Source organism: Bos javanicus, chromosome 22, assembly GCF_032452875.1.
Source record: "Bos javanicus breed banteng chromosome 22, ARS-OSU_banteng_1.0, whole genome shotgun sequence".
NCBI lineage: Eukaryota > Metazoa > Chordata > Mammalia > Artiodactyla > Bovidae > Bos > Bos javanicus.
Genome location: NC_083889.1, coordinates 30,546,950 through 30,564,974, shown reverse-complemented (window position 1 = coordinate 30,564,974; position 18,025 = coordinate 30,546,950). Strand labels below are relative to the sequence as shown.

General features: G+C 41.2%; 1 protein-coding gene across 27 annotated transcripts in view; it reads right to left on the bottom strand.

Annotated features, from left to right (window-relative positions):
• Positions 1-18,025, bottom strand: part of FOXP1 (forkhead box P1) — a 627,865-nt gene that overhangs the window by 146,033 nt on the left and 463,807 nt on the right. For all 27 annotated transcript variants that reach the window (XM_061397383.1, XM_061397378.1, XM_061397377.1 and 24 more), the window contains one exon: positions 6,348-6,449. In XM_061397383.1, coding sequence (XP_061253367.1) covers positions 6,348-6,449 — 102 coding nt within the window. The remainder of the gene's footprint in view (positions 1-6,347; positions 6,450-18,025) is intronic.

The window sequence follows — 18,025 nt, the reverse complement described above, 5'->3', positions numbered from 1 at the left end:
CTGATACGTCTTCCTGTCAGATATGAATGATGTTTCTGCAACATTAATATGTTCATTAAATTCTAACTCCCTGTACTTAAAATATTCTGTATTTGGCTCAGAGGCATCTTGACAGCTTTGTTGTAATCATATATGTAAGGCCGCAGACGACACAGTTGTTGAGATGCCTCATACCTACAAGCAATCTGTTGCTTTTACAAGTTTAATCTAGGTATTAGGGAGCTGACTGTGGAACCATGTCGACTTGACATCTTCAACTCAGTTGTATATCATAGAAACCACTATGGGTGGTGACAGACTCCCATGATGCTCAGCAATCATCCATACCTCTAACTCCCTAATCTGTAATACTACAAAATACAGCTCGGGCTGTTTTTTTTTCCCCCCTCCCTCCCTTTTCCCGAAGCACAAGTGGACGACCAGCAAGGGTCCAACAGTGTTATTCCTAATTACCTTTTTTTTTTTTTTTCACTCTTGATCCTGTGGCTCTCATAATTAGTTACCTGGGGCTGCAATCCAATTTGAAGTGATGACAAGAAAGTGATCCATGAAAAAGTAATAAGTTAAATCCAATTTCAGCCTTCCTCTAATTAAATGCACATGGAACTAATGACTCCAACCCTAGCATTTCAGTGATAATGGTAATTAGCGAGGTGGGAGTCGCTCTCTTTTTCAACACTAGAGGTGTAAACCACAAGGTAAAATGGTAGGAACACTCTTAATTACACGTGCCATTTTGTCAGCAATTTACACATTTTTGACCAGTCAAGTATGTTTTTTTTCCCCTATGTTCCTTCCCACCTCCTCGCCCCAACAATGATTATAACATACCATTTCCATGTTCCAGCACATGGAAGCTCTTAGGGCACTTCAGGCTGGAGAATAAGAAATAACTTTTCTCTGCTGTTGTTCACTGCTGTGATATCTACACACGTGTGTGCGTGCATACACGTCCGCAGAACGACAATTAGGATAATTATGCAAGTCTTAGTCTCTTAATTGAAATCTACATATTTACAGTGGAGATTAGTTTTTGTTGGTTCAATTTTATTTTTGCTTACGATATGAAAAAAATAATAAATTTGTTTATTGACGGAAAACGTAGCAGTCAGTAGATGCTGAGTAAATATACACTGAAGGACAAGGAATAATTAACTTCTAGGTAGCATACTGGTTGCCTATAGTCTTAAGACACCTGGCTTCTTAGCCTTGCGTTGTCATGGTCTGTGTGCTCTGTAGCAAGTCACTTAACCTCTCTGAAGTTCCACTTTTTCTCCTCCATAGAACGGTTTCATGATACTCCCTACGCTACAAAACAGCTATGGAGCTAGTTCATGAACCTTAATTATCTTTGCATACGAAAACATGTGCACGTGGTGACAAAGACACACTTACACTTCAAATGTTAGCATGACACTTACATTTGAACGTTCAGATCCGTGTAAGCAAGTATCATATAATTCAATGTACAAGCTGGGATAGTTTTAAGAGTCAGAGTTATTAATAAATCCACTCAGTCAACAGGCATAGACTAGGGCAGTTCTGGACAGACATAAGGTCACCTTATATACAGCTGAAGTTGAATTAGCAAAAATGAGGGACCTCATTATAACATAACTCACATGAGGTTTGGTGCCAAAGACAAAACACTATTTTGGGGAAAAAAAATAATTTTTTTCCAGCAAGATAACTGAACCTTGGCAAACAGATGGACTTCTTGAACTTTGTGAAACCTTTGTAATGATGCAAAATTCTGTGTGCATGTGCATTTTTCTAGAAAGGGGCCCTGTTTCTATCATATTTTCAAAGGTGTGCAAAATCTCAAAGAATCAATAACTTTTTTAAAACATCTTTTCTTATTGTTTCTTATCACAACATATTTTTGGGGGTTTGAGGATTCTCCAAAGTCATGTGGTAACAAAATCTTAAAAGGTACCGAAATTTCAATACTTCTTGTCAGTCTCCTGCCAGAGATACCAATTCTAGACAGTGAAAACTCCAGACATTAAAAGAGAAAATCTGCCTCCCTCTCCTGAATTACACACTTTACTAATTCATTGCATAAGGATACTTTTTAAGTGTCAGTATTTCAAAACCACTCCATTTCAGTATCTACCACATAAAATCATAGTTTCCTTTAAAGGTTTCCTCTTACCAATTTATTCCTCAGTGAATAACGTGGAAATGATACGAGGTACTAAGATTATATGTGACATTAATGCCAAGCAAAATGCTGCCTAAAGCATGTTTTATATAACTGCAAATAAAAATGCTAAAAAAACACCTGCTGAATCTTGCATTTTAACCTCCTCCACTTAAAAGCCAGAGTCCTCATTATAATCCTGAGCTTCTAAAGGGATGAAAAGGCTGACCTTCCAGTTGATTCCACCAGCTCTCCTCCCAGTGAAATAGCCCCCTGTATGAAGGGCCTGTATATGAGATAAACTTGGAAGGAGGGGATGGGCAGGAGAGAAAAGTATCAGGCGACTGGTTTCAAGTTCAAGTTCTTTATATATGGCCTGAAACTGTGGTCAGCTCTCCACAGTAAGCAACACACAAGGTTTACTTTCTTTCTTAATGTGAATGCTGCCAGAATACACATGTACTTTTACTTTCTTAGGAGAAAATGTGTCATTTGATTTCCTTCCAGTTTATGTCCTCGTGCCAACAACTAAAATGCTTAAAGAACCCAAATGAATTACTACCCAGAAACGGTGGTCAAAGTTCCAAAATGTGATCAATAAAATTGCTCATCTACTCACAAATTAATCTTCAGCCAGTAAAATTACACATTTTCGAGGTTATGAGCACACCTGCACTGTTAAGCATTTATTTCACTTGTTTTAGCTATCTTCAGAAGTAGATAAATATTTATAAAAGCAAGCCTTCTATTTTTACTCACACACAGTTTTCTTCTTGCGGCAAAACCTGGTTAATTCTCTCACAGCTCAAAAGCATCCTGCAGGCAGGGTCTGCCTCCTAGACAGGTCTGCAGCTCTGATCACCAGCCTCATGTCCCGCAAGTTGTAGCTGTTTCACTAACATTTGCTGAGTTGCATTTAATTAATTCAAATCCTTCTGAGGCTGAATTTATGATGGGGACAATTTCCAATCTTCACTCATACCATTCATAAAAAAATTTGCAAAGCAAATTAATAGACCAAATAAGGAGCTATTTAGGTTCCTAAGTAGAATATTTTTCCAGAACTTCAGAAGCAGTATCTGTATCCGATTCATGCCTTCACGATAAACTACAATGTCACCCAAGAATGCGATCCACTCAGATTTAGTTCAGTACGTGTATCTGCAAAGAGTGTCATGTCTCGCTTATTTACTCTCATTTTGCTGAAATTAGTCCAGATCAATGATGTTTGACTACATTTTGTGATCTCTGTCGAGTAACCACTTATAACCTCCTCTTAACTTTCCATTTTCTTTTGTTTGTATCATCAGCCTGTGAAACTGGAGAGCGCTGCCAAACATAAAGCAGGGAAGTGTGAGATTTGCTTAAAATATGAGTCACAGTATATTTGGGGATTTGGGTTTCTCTCTTTTTTTTCCTCAAGCTATCAGCAGATCAAATCCTTCTTCCCTGTCAAGCCTTCCTCTGTGCGGAAGATCTGAAATTCACTAAAATAGGTCTAGGTGGGGGGGGGGGGGTAACGAGATCAGAGAGGAGTACTGTTAGGATCTGCTGCAGGATTTCCCTTTCATGTCAGAGCCACTCCGGCTGAGATGCCCCAGCAAGGACATGGCTCGGGAAGACATATTTAAATGTGAAGGTTATTCCTTCCATGAATCACCAAGTCTACATACGTATTTTTACAGCAAGGTAACATGCCATGTGGCCTCGGTTAGTGAAAATGTTTCCTGTTTGTGGAAGGCCAGGCGATCGAATAAAACTACGTGAATCTGCATGACCCTACCAGGCAGCTGAGGAGACACAGACTATTATGCACAGGTGTGTACACACACACACACACACACACACACACACACAGGTCAACCGCTCCCCCCTGAAGCAACTCTTAAAATCTGGTCTAAATTCTTTGCTTGTCAATTCTTCCACTGAAGGGACAGGAAAGGACTCAGAAATCGTCTTTAGCTAATTCAGCATCCAACATGGCCCCCTTGTCCCGCGCTTTTCCTACAGACTGAAGGGCTCAGCAGAATGTGTGAGGCTGGTTTTGATACTGTCCTTTGCCAAGAAAAACAAAGCTCTCTGTGTCATACTCTTCTGGTGGCTAAAAACCTTGTAACAGGCAAGAAGGGGAAAACGCCTTCCAAAGGAAATCCCCTAAAACTTGACTTCATATATTTAGCCCTAAAGGAACTTCATTCATCTTGCCCTTTGCTTATCTAAACAGGCCTTATATAATTAAAAAAGTAAATAGAAAATAAGTCTGGTCCAAAAAAATACAACTCAACACTGAAGAGCAGTTTATTAGACCATTTTTGTGTGTGCTTTTTAAAATGATCTCCAACCAAAACACTACTATATGTAAATTTTGTGTCCCCCCAACAATAATATATTGTTATTTTCCCAATGCATTCGAGATCTGATAAATTCAAGAGGAGTCATAGTATTTTTAAGGCTCTGAGAGCTCTGAGGGGGAGGCCGAAAGAATGGACAGTCATTTGAATCACTGAGTGACAGGCTGGGCTAGCTCCCTGTATACATTAATAAATTAGAATTTTAATTGTGTCTCTGTCTGCAGGAGATGCCCCAGTACTTTAATATGTACCAACAATTGGCTATGTTCTGGAATCTGCAATGTGGCCTCCACTGCTGACCTCTGAAACACAATTCCCAGTCTGACTACGGAAACTGTTCAGTTTGATCCTTTCAACTTATTTGAATCCTGACAAATAAGCTCACAGCTGAAAGGTCAACACAGTCATATTTCATCCTCCAGAGCTGTTCTTAAGACATCGGCACAACAAAGCACTGCTTATAGCACCTGACATGGGACCTCAGTGGCACTGGACCTCATTAAAAATGTCCCCGGCATTCATACTCACGAAAAGGCATATGGGTTGGTGGTGGTTCTCCAAACCACTGCTTTTAGAAGTGTTAGGAATCAATGCACACTATGATTCAACTGTGCCAAGAAAGTGTCTCTGTATCATGCTGAATGTGCCCTAGACAGTGACAATTTACAGGCAGATGTAGAAGAACTAGAACGTGTGGTCCAAGGTCAGTTTGATCTTTGTAGGATAATTTAGGGACTGGTACCCTGGTTCTCTCTGATCTGAAAAAAGTCAACCCAAGCTAGATTCTGGGTTGACCTTGTGGTCATCTTAATCAGCATCAAGTTATACCCACCAGCTTCCACTTATAAATTCTTTTCTAGAATGTTCAGTGTGGGAAACTCAATATTGTTTCCCATTTAGGGGGGTGCCCACTCTTAGCTCTGAAAGTAGTGATGAGCTGCCTGGTATTTGCAAGTGCCTTCCCTGTCCTGCTTGTGAGCACAGATACACCGAATTAAGTTTCTTTGAAATGTCTATGACCATTTTCTGCTTCAAGTCAAAGATTGAAAGTAGATATTTGTGAACTCACGCCTTCCAGTCTGCTAACTCCTGCCTTTAAAGTTTCTGAAATGAGAAGCTGCTAGTCTTTACATACAGACTGCTTGCTGATTTTTATTAATAATTTAGAAATATCTGAGAAACACCCACTGAAGAATAGAGGATGTATTACACTCATTACTAGGTGTATTGAAAATACTCTATCTTCCTCAAGCCAAGTAAGTTCTTGACAATATTAACATTTTAGACTGACTAGTTTTCTCTTGAGGGAGGCTGTCCTGTACACTGCAGGAGGTTTAGCAGTATTCTCAGCCTCTCTCTACTAGATGCCAGAAGCACCCATTCCCCCCAAGATGTGAGAGCCAAAAATGTCTCTAGACACTGCCCACTGTCCTTTGAGGGGTAAAAGCACTCCAGTTGAAAACCACTGCATTGAAGTAACGTGTGTGTGTGTCCCAATTCTAGACAGATCATGAGAGAATGAGTGACATATGTGAGTACTAGGAACTTTTCCCCATTGGTAAGCCACACAGCCTAACAAGCCACCCATGCCAACAACTCCTCAGCCATCGATTAAATTGTCTCATTAGATTTTCTTACTCCCAACAATAAAACTGTTGGTTGAACAGACATTTTTCTTCCCAAAGTGTCATGCGCTACTGTTAAACAAACAAAAAGAAAATGCACTTCTCCTTTGCAGAAGATTTCCTTACATGATTTGCAATTCTCAACACAATCCACTTCTGAATGGTTTATCAGCTATCCCAAAGTGTATAACATCAACTTAAAAAAAAAAAATAAGACTTGTTACTTACCTGAAGGGCTGGCTGCTTGTCATTCCTCTTGGGAGACTTTAACCCACTAACTTGCTGCTGCTGTTGCTGCTGGAGAAGAAGTTGTCTTGCCACTTGAAGCGCCTGGAAGGAAAAATAAAAGGAAAACATTCATCTTACTACATAGGTTCAGAGGCTCCTTCACAAAAAAGGATTCCAGGAAGGACACATGAGGATGAGATCTTGACTTTTCCATTTCCAGGCAAATAAAACAGCAAATCAAATTTCCCATCAGTCTAAGTTGGAAAATTTTCCAGAATTTGGATACATTTTCTTGGAGTTTGCCAATTTCGTTCGCAATTCCTCGGGCATAGCAATCCATCTACGCAGACAATGGATTAATACCATAAATCTGACATGCAATGTAGAGTATTAATGCTTGGGACGTGGAGGAAAGAGGGCAGAGAGAGGCCACAAAGGAGCAGGGCAAAGTCAGGAATTTCAGAGACACTAAAGGGCTCTTTTCAAAGGTACCTTCATCCTTCTCCAATTCTTGAGGGAGCTTGAGAACTCAAGTTGAAAGTAACACTTTCACCTCATCTGAGTCCAGATAAAAAGGAAAAGCTAAGTAAGTGGTGGACCACCTGGCAGATAAAGATATTTGTGAAGGAAGATCAAAACGAGGTGACCTTGATGGACTATGTAAGAAAAAACTTGGTCTGACCTCTAGGTCAGCTCAAAAGGTACCTTATACACCTGTGAACAAAACTGTGCTGAAAACAAATGCGTCTTTTGAGTGTATACCATGGGCTAGTTTTTACTTAAAGGGAGAAACTGGGGAGGTGCTAGCAATTAGAGCTAATGCTAGAGGGAAAAAAGGAGGTTCCTCCAAAGGGCAGAATACATGACTGAGCAATCTTTCCTCAAGTTCAAATAAAGGGACTTCTCTGGTGGTCCAGTGATTAAGACTCCATGCGTGCACCGCAAGGGGCGTGGGTTAGATCCCTGCACAAGAAACTAAGATCCCACATGTTGTGTGGCCAGAAACGAAAAAAAAAAAAAAAAAAGAGAGATACTATTAAAAAAAAAAAAAGCTCAAATAAAAAAATAAAAATATGTCACCAATAAACCTTTGTGAGGTCATTCACTGACAAAGGATTTATTAGGAATAACATCTAGCTCCACCTTTCCAAAGAGGACAGCAGGGCTGGCAACAGAAACCAGAAGTTTGCAGACCTTTCGCTAGAAAATCACATGGCAAGTTAGGCTATCCGAATCAATTCAGCTGAGAGCCAAGAAGGTGCACACGGAGATGATGTCGAGAGGGTCTGTTAAATGATGCGCTTGGAGTTTAGAGACAGGACAAGATTCACTGGGGAGCACATCAATAATTGTTTCTACACAACAATTATTTGTGCCTGGAAGATTCAAACAAAGATGTGGTCCACGTATCAAAAAGATCTGACACTATAATCTTAGAAAGAGTGAAAAATGGGCTTATGATGGTAGTATATTTTTCAAAGAGGAACAGATGTCATTTACGTAAGAAAACAGTGTTTACAGTTCCAAGAAAAGTTAAGAGAGACATGGGGTGCAGTGGGGGGAGGCAAGGTGGTGTGGGAGTTCCCATGCAGGCAACTCAGGGGAAGGGCAATGCAAGTGGTCGGGGTATATGTTCATGAAAAGATTACTAAAAATGTTTAATCAGCAAGAGGACTACTACTCCTCAAAGGACAGTCTCATTACACTGAGCTTATGACTGTAGTGTGGTCACAAGAAACATTTTTAAGATGCTACGGAAGGTTGTACAGTGCCTTTGTGTCTAAGAGGTGCAAAGGGAGGCAATGAAATGAAGCACAGATAAATCAATGGGTGACAAAGAAAAGATTCTGGGAAAGATGGACCCCTCCTGTCCCAGCTCCCTGCTGCACCCACCCTTACTGTCCCTTCAGCAGCCTTCCGTCTAGTGAACTCACCACGACCAGCCCTTCGGATGGAGTGGACGGGCTACTGCGTCTGGGAAGGGAGAGACATGTTCGAGAAAGACTGCCTGCGAGAGCCTCGGGAAGAGAGGCTGTCTGAGAGGGGCATCTGGAAGCCAAGACGCCTGGGAGAGTTGCCTGAGACTCCAGCCTGCTGTCTCTGAGGAGGATTCACCATCACTGGACTCCGGGTTTCCTTGTCTCCTTGGAGACGCTCAGTACATGCGTAGGTGTACAAGTGGGCAGAGTGAAGATTTCATTTATATCATATAAGAAAAATAGTCCCCACTGCAAGGTGCCTGCAGGAGCAAGAACCCCTCCTCCTACTATGTATGTCCCCTTAGTTATTTCACATGAAGGTTTTACTGCTTTTTAATGTAGGAAAGGGAAGTGTTATATATTTTAATTGCTACCGTCAGAGTTCCCAGGGTAAGCAAAGAAGGGTCTGGCTACTAGTTGGAAAGGCAGACAGAAGGTGTGGAGATGAACGTGAAAAGAATGTGTGGAGAAAGATATGGTGGGGAAGAGAAAGGTAAGGTCCATCTAAGACCAAAAGGGATCAAGCCAAGAAAATCAGAGTAATGGCAACTCCAGAGCCACAAATATTTGTTAAAATAATTTACCATGTTTCATCAAATACTTGGAGAGCAGGAATTTGATTTTCAAATACTCAATTCTCAGAGAATCTATACAATAAGCTTCTCATTTAAGCAAAAGGCATACTATTAAGTGTCCTTAAAAAAAGTTGATACACACAAAGAAACTATTCTGATATGAGCGTGTTCTCATAAATGCACTTCAACAAGAGAAAGCATAGGACTCAAAGTTAAATTTTCAACAAATGTTTACTGAGCTGGCTCTATACATCTCAAAATTAGCTACTGGAATCCTTGCAATTTTCCTGCTGGGAAGAAGGGAAAAGTCATTTATGCGTAGAACATAGTTTTCAGACCCAACATGGGATATATCGAATTACATAGTCACGTTAAGAGCGCCAGCCTTTTCACAGCATTTCAGACAAAAGCCCCAGCAAAGAAGAGAATTAAAGATAGAAGCACAGGAACAGAAAAGACTGAGGATCTTGTATGAACATGAAAGAAATTTTAGTCAAACTACTGAAGAAATAACAAATGATGAAAATGTGTAATGCATGCATTCATGCTAAGTCACTTCAGTCGTATCTGACTCTGTGACCCTATGGACTTTAGCCTGCCAGGCTCCTCTGTCCATGGGATTCTCCTGGCAACAATACTGGAGTGGGTTGCTGTGCCCTCCTCCAGGGGGTCTTCCCAACCCAGAACGAACTCGCGTTTCTTATGTCTCCTGTACTGCCAGGTGGGTTCTTTACCACTGGCACCATTGGGAAGATACCCTGGAGAAGGAAATGGCAATCTACTCCAGTATTCTTGCCTGTAAGATCCTATGGACAGAGGAAACTGGTGGGCCACAGTCCATGGGGGTCACAAAAGAGTCAGACATGACTCTGCAACTGAACAGCAGATTTTGTCCTCAAAATGAACACAAACAGGGAAAACAACTTCAAATATTGGGATAGAGAGACAACGCTAGTGCAAGGAATTATTTATCTTGATATGAAGTGTTATGAATTATCCCATAATAATTCCCTGGCCTCCTCATCAGTATGAGAACAAAGGTGGGGCAAAGCACTAATACTCCACACCCTTCAAAAAAGTCAACTGAGGTCTCAGCCAGAATGTGAAAGCCTAATTTATTAGAATTTATAAAGTGCAATGAAATCAATCATTAAAGGGTATTTGCTTTTCGGATTCCCATGATATTTAAATCACTGTAATCTGGATTTTAAATCACCAAAAAGAAGAAAAATAAATCCTTTGTGTATGAGACTATGTATTTGACATTATCATCATTATCATACAAATCCCCAGTATCTACCATGTGTACAGAGTCTAAGATGCTTACTGTCAAAGTCACTGTCAGAAAAACATGGGAATGACAGGTCGAATCCCATTTGGGAACTGCATCGGAGACCTGGATGCAATCTGTTCCCCACACATGCTGACTTGATAGTGAATTTTACCTGTTTCATGTACCAAAATCATGAAAAGGAGATTCATGTCTTTCATCTCAGATTCTACTGCCTGAACCTCAGAGATGTGTCCCAACACAGCTAAGAAATGAGGATGGATTTTTTTATATTTTTATAATAGCATCTCAGTCGTGACTGAAGAAAGGTCTCTTTAAGACATATTGTTTCAAGATACAAGTAGATTCTTTGGGCTTCCAAATAAAGATACACATAGCTACTGTGTGTGTGAGAGAGAGAGAATATGAATAAATAAGAACTTGTAAAACACTGGTTTCAGCTGTGACTCAAGTTGCAGGCCAACTGTTGGCGTAAGTAACTTAAAAGGTCCCATACAATCTCTGGAGACCTTTTTCTCTCGGTGGCAGTTTCCTGGGCTGGGTTAAGTCAACACTTGCTTTAGAACAGATGTGACAATCGCCTGGCCTTGGATAACGTGGTGCTGTACTTGAAGGCCAGGCCTGTGGGTTACAGTAAAGATACAGGTTGAAGATGTCAGCATGGAGGCAACTGATAAAGCCAGCCACTTACAGCCCAGCTGCACACAATTCTATTTATCGTTCTTCAAAAGCTAAAATCAATCACCCTGCGAGCTAACAGGAACAGAAGACATACACTGCCTCCCTCTCTTGTTTGGTTGCCGTTGAGGCCTCAGTCTCTTGGAGGCACCTTGTGGTAGGCACGCCGGGGACCACAGCCTACGCTGGGCACAGAGACTCAGGGGGACTGGGGCTGGGTTGTAGTTTGGTAGCATGCTAGTCAGTTTCACCCTAACTGGGGACCTGGACAATTTTGATGCATTTTTCATTCTTTTGGTTCCAGATGACTTCATTCTCATCACTGCCTCCCATTCCTAGTAAATAAGTGCCATCTGTTATTTACAAATTACATTTTACATAAGCACGTTTGCCACTTTTGAGGTATTTACATCTCGAGTTCATAGCAGGTGCTTATATTTGGGGGTGAGGCATCCTATGAGGTACACTATGTTTAGCATGTTGATCAAAGTAGCCGACATTCAAAAAAGATGTTTATCATATTTCAAGAAACACCAATGTGTTTACCTAAAATATGGTTTGAGTAAACGTGTGCATATACATAAAAGCAAGCCAGTAGAAGAAAATAATTTTTTTTTTAATGTAACTCACTTGATCATGAGGCTTGAGATCAGTACTGACACATGGAAGTCTTAAAAAAATATGAAGCACTGTGGCATTTTAGGTCAGTTCAGTTCAGTTCAGTCGCACAGTCCTGTCCGACTCTTTATGACCCCATGAACTGCAGCACGCCAGGCCTCCCTGTCCATCATTATTTCCAGGAGTTCACGCAAACTCACGTCCATCAAGTCGGTGATGCCATCCAGCCATCTCATCCTCTGTCATCCCCTTCTCCTCCTGCCCCCAATCCCTCCCAGCATCAGGGTCTTTTCCAATGAGTCAACTCTTCGCACGAGGTGGCCAAAGTACTGGAGTTTCAGCTTTAGCATCAGTCCTTCCAAAGAACACCCAGGACTGATCTCCTTTAGGATGGACTGGTTGGATCTCCTTGCAGTCCAAGGGACTCTCAAGAGTCTTCTCCAACACCACAGTTCAAAAGCATCAATTCTTCAGCGCTCAGCTTTCTTCACAGTTCAACTCTCACATCCATACATGACCACTGGAAAAACCATAGCCTTGACTAGACGGACCTTTGTTGGCAAAGTAATGTCTCTGCTTTTGAATATGCTATCTAGGTTGGTCATAACTTTCCTTCCAAGGAGTAAGCGTCTTTTAATTTTGTGGCTGCATTTTAGGTCATGGGTCAGCAAATTTTAGTCCAGGGACCAAATCCAACCCATTATCTGTTTTTGTTCAGCCCATGAGATAAGAATGGTTTTTACTTATTTAAACAGTTGGGAGAATAACAACAAAAAAAATTTTTTTGACGTGAAAATAACATGGAATGTAAGTTTCAGTGTCCACAAATAAAGTTTTATTGGAACACAGTCACATTCATCTGCTTCCATATTACCTATAGCTGCTTTTAGGCCACAAAAGACAGTTACGTACTTGTGACAGAGACTATTAATGCCTACAGTATTTCCTGCCTGGCCCTTTACAGGATAAGTTTGCCAACTTGTCATAGGCTGCTATCTGTAATCCAAGATTCTCAGAAGATTCTATGGGACACAATTTTATATAAACAGAGCTTTCAATCAGTTGGCCAGAATAATTTTAGAATTGAGCTAAGATTCAAGGATGTTACTAATTAGCTATTCTTAAAAGCTCAAACACATTTTTTTTATTTTCTGAGGAAGAACTGGGACAGGAAAACAGAATGTATCCACGTGCTCCTCTATCTGAAATTGTTTCAAACTACTTGCGAACAGTGAACAAGTGTTTCTTCTTCCTACAGGTCATTTGTAGCTGTTCAGAGTGGATCTCATTCTAGTATGAGGCTCTCGGCACTCAGCACAAAGACAGCACATGCCCTACTGGCCAGTGGAGAAGGGCTGGTGGCTTCCTGCATGCCTGAGAAGCTGTCCCATTTCCAGCTTCAAAGGCTGCTCTGAGTCAGCCACCCTTCCTCTAGTTTCTTTTCCTAGATTCTCCCCACCCCTCAAGATCAAACTTGTTTCTCAGACAATTCCACAGGCTAATCAACAGTCATTGCACAGATTGGGTAGGAAGAAAATCCAGCAATAAAAAGTCATATGGGAAGTTTAGTAGGAAAGAAGTCATGTTCTCTCCTCTATTTTTCAACCTCTATAGACAACTCAAGTCCTCTAGAAAGCTTTTTCGCCTAATCTGCTATTTTGGTCCAACTCCAGCAACTAATGACCATATTAACAGGAATACTCATCATGGAACCCAGTTTGAAGATCGCTTTGTAGTATTACCCAGAAATGAGTGTGCAGGGAAACTCCATCACCCCCTTGCTCTGGACATGGTAAGCATCCAGCACATGATGAAAAGCAGGTCTGTTAGGTTACTTTAAGAAAAGAAATGACAGTGGCTGACAGAACTAGAAGCATTTGCACAGAGCAAACATTCCAAGGCAGTGAGTTTTCCAAAAAAATGCAAAAAAAAAAAAATATATATATAGTCAAGAAACAACAGTTAGAACCTTACATGGAACAACTGACTGGTTCAAAATTGGGAAAGGAGTATGACAAGGCTGTATATTGTCACCTGTTTATTTTACTTATATGAAGAATACATTATGGAAATGCCAGGCTGGATGAATCACAAGTTGGAATCCAGACTGCCAGGAGAAATAGCAACAACCTTATACATGAAGATGACACCACTATAATGGCAGAAAATGAAGAGGAACTAAAGAGCCTCTTGATAAAGGTGAAATGGGAGAGTGAAAAAGCTGGCTTAAAACTCAACATTCAGAAAACTAAGATCATGGCCTCCAGTCCCATCACTTCATGGCAATTAGAAGGGGAGAAAGTGAAAGCTGTGACAGATTTTATTTTCTTGGATTCCAATCACTGTGAATGGTGACTGTAGCCATGAAATTAAAAGACGCTTGCTCCTTGGAAGGACAGTTTTGACAAACCTAGACAGCATATTAAAAAGCAAAGACATCACTTTGCCAACAAAGGTCTGAATAGTCACAGATACAGTTTTTCCAATAATCATGTATGGATGTGAGAGTTAGACCATAAAGAAGGCTGAACGGCAAAGAATTGATGCTTTCAAACTGTGGTGCTGAAGAACACCCTTGAGAATCCCTTGAACCTCACGGGAGATTAAACGAGTCAATCCTAAAGGAAATCAACCCTGAATATTCATTGGAAGGACTGATGCTGAAGTTAAAGCTCCAATACTTTGGCCATCTGATGCAGAGTCCTCCTCACATTGGAAAAGACCCTGATGATGAAGGAAGAGGAGAAAAGGATGGCAGAAGATGAGATGGTTAGATAGCATCACTGACTGAATGGACATGAATTTGAGCAGGAGATAGTGAACAACAGGGAAGCCTGGCATGCTGCAGTCCATGGGGTCACAAAAAGTCGAGAAAACAATATGCACAGAATTTACAAATGGAGCAACTTGGTTATCACAAGAAAATGGAAAAGTGAGCTAATCTCACAGAAGAAATTCAGCCATTATCAATATGAAAATATTAGGTGTCCAAGGAAAATTTCAATTCTAATGACTGTATAAATACTAGATACACAAAGAAAGATAGCTCCACAGCAGACTCTTAAGTCATTACTGGTGACATGGGGGCTTCCCTCGTAGTTCAGTTGGTAAAGAATCTGCCTGCAGTGCAGGAGACCCGGGTTCGATGCCTGGGTTGGGAAGATCCCCTGGAGAAGGAAATAGCAACCCACTCCAGTATCCTTGCCTGGAAAATCTCATGGACAGAGGAGCCTGGTGGGCTGCAGTCCATGGGGTCGCAAAGAGGCAGGCATGACTGAGTGACTAACACTTAAGTAAATAACAATCAGAAACACACTCTATTTGAACTTTAATACACAGAAAGTCACAAAAACCAGTGAAAAATCATCCAAGAACCTTTTCACCAGTCACTGTTTGGTCTAATCTGTGACGTCCAAATAAAGACATAGACTCTGTGCATTAGTTCACTGGTAGTTGATTCGCTTGACTCCTCCCCACTAAAAGCAGGTGGGGCCGACAAGCAATGCCTTACATTATCTGGGGTACTGGATGTGGATCAATGACCTAGAAGAGAAAGTTCTATGTAGCATCATCCACTCTCAGAGCTCTGACAGCTTCATAAAGCATCCTATACTTTGAAGGTGTTCTAGAGCAGCGAGTATTTAGAGGGCATGGCTTTCTCCAAATGTGCCACAGCCTCTGCAAGTGAGTTTATGAGACAATAGCTGGACAGACATGGTAAAAAACTGGAGCAGAGACCATCCCACTCCTACAACTCTCCAAAACTACATGTTCAAGTTAAGACCAAAAGGGACACGAAACAGAAAAGTCAAAGTTCCCCATCGTCATCACTGTCCTAATTGCAAAGACAGAGCGATAAGCAGTGTTGCCCCACCTGTGGGCATGGGGAAAGATGAAGCCACCATACAGCGTCCCCTCCACCACTTGGACCACTGCAATTTCTTTACTGTTTCACACCAGCTCAAACCTCTAGATCTACTTCCAAGGCCAGTTTTCCCACATCCTTACTGATGTGATTTTATATCCTTTTTTTTTTTTTTAAATATTTATTTTTAATTATTTGGCTGCACAGAGTCTTAGTTGTAGCACATGGGATCCAGTTCCCTGATCAGAGATCGAACCCAGCTCCCCTGTATTGGGAGCACAGAGTCTTAGCCACTGGACCACCAGGGAATTCCCTGGTTTTATATTAAGTTATACCTAAGATGGTGATCACTGTTATGACATTTAATAGTCATATATCCTTTGCTTTACTTTAAAATCTAACAAATAATGCAAAGACATGAGTACAGGTAAGTTGGGAGCGTGTCTGTGTATGTATGGAAATGCAGGCAATCTATTAGAGTGTATTTTCTTAGGAGAAAAGAAGACAAATGTCATTTCCTTTTTCTTTTTTAAAAACACCTCAGAAAAGCTGGGAAGGAGAACAGTTCTGCAGCTGTGCTTTTGCACCACGCCATGATTTACCAGCATTCATGTTGCTGTTGCTGCTAAGTCACTTCAGTCGTGTCCGACTCTGTGCGACCCCATAGACGGCAGCCCACCAGGCTCCCCCGTCCCTGGGATTCTCAAGGCAAGAACACTGGAGTGGGTTGCCGTTTCCTTCTCCAATGCATGAAAGTGAAAAGTGAAAGTCAAGTCTCTCAGTTGTATCCGACTCTTGGCGGCCCCATGGACTGCAGCCTACCAGGCTCCTCCATCCATGGGATTTTCCAGGCAAGAGTACTGGAGTGGGTTGCCACTGCCTTCTCCAAGTATTCATGCTACAGGGTTCAAACGCCATCTCATGCAGCCACTACAAGAGACACAGAAATACCACAAGGCTGTAGACAGGAGGAGGCATTTTGCTATAAGCCCCACCCACAAAGGAAACTTAGGAAGCAGAAAAAGGGTCAGCAAACCCTATATTCACTTGCAGTTATGAATAACCTTTTTTATTTTAAGGTGTGTATAAGATGCTTCCTGCCAAATAAGGTCAAAGTTAGGAATTTTCATAAGACAGAAAAAGGACATCTATGATCCTCTTGCAAAAGCAGCTGAAATAAGTTTAATGACCACAACAGTCAGAAAGTCTGTTTGAAGTCTTATATAAGAGGGGAGAAAAAGCCCCACCATCACACTCTTACTCCATATACCTATTAACATAGGGCCCTATAACCACCTTGCTGAGGCCCCCGTTGGCTGCTCCTGGCTGGAGTCAGTGCCAGACGCTGAATCACCACCACCGAGTCTCCGGCACCTGAGTTGTGTTTGGAAGGATTCCATTCAAGCACTGCCCAAGCCTGAGCCTGTCTAGCTTATGAGAGTTGACAAGACCACAGCCTGGGGTGCTGTGACTGGAGGCAGCATGAGCATTGCAATGAAGTCAAACAGAAGTCACGTTTATTAGAGAATGTCTAAAATGTTAAGCTGGATGCTGCAGCAAATCCATTTCCCCTTGTTAAGGAAGGACCAGACTGTATCCAAAAATGAGTAAATACACTGGCCTGGTCCTTTTCCATGGTTCCAAAGTAGAAACGGGGTTTGCGGGGGGGGGGGGGGGGGTTGTCAAATGCAAGAATAAATGAATCAAAGGGATCTATGAACTCACTGTAATAACCTGTTGTTTTCTGCAATTGCTTTTTATGAGGGTGCAGCCCAGTGACTCTCATTATGAATAATCCAGATTCTTATCTTTTCATACCTTGGAGTGAGACTTGCTAATTTTGAAAGCTGCAGAAAAACCAGGCTGGAATCATGCTCAAATAAAGGAGAATTTCCTATGATTTTACTAGTAACACTGGACTTATTTTCAGCCCAAGCAAATGATGCTATATCCCCTCTTCTTCTTGTGACGTAAACCACACGTACTTCTGATGCCCTAAAAGGAACTTAAACCCTTAGAATAATTCACCTTTGCTAATTACCTTTCTTTCCTTAATTGAATTTTAGGCAAAGAAACAAGAGGGAGAACCAAGTTCAGCTGAGATAAAAGACAAAAGAAAGAAACAGAAATGGGAAGAGGAGAAAGACCAAAATGGACTAATAATCTAAAATTTGGAACTAATTGTGATGTGCCTGGTGGTCCAGCGGCTAAGCTGCCGTGCTGCAAGTGCAAGGGCCTGAGTGTGATCCCTGGTCGAAGAACTAGATCCCACATGCTGCAACTAAAAGACCCCATGTGTCGCAACTAAAAGACCCCACGTGTCAAAACTAAGACCTGCTACAGCCAAAAGAATACTTAGGAAAAAAAAAGTTTGGAACTACTCACTCTTCGCCAAAGGTAGCCTAGATAGAAAAATCCAAGTATTTTCTAATAATTTACACTTTCAAAGCAGTCATTTCAAACAGCAAAGATCACACCTGCATAAGAACTTAAAGAAATGAGGAACATCTAGAAACGGGGGCAAGGGGAAACTAATAACTCCCCATGTTTAAAATTACTAAAATAAAAATGATGTACTGAACTGCTTACTATGTGCCAGGCACTATGCCAGTTAGTTGCTTTACACTTAAAAAAAAATTTTTTTTCTTTTGTTCCCAAGCATTTCTAAGGCA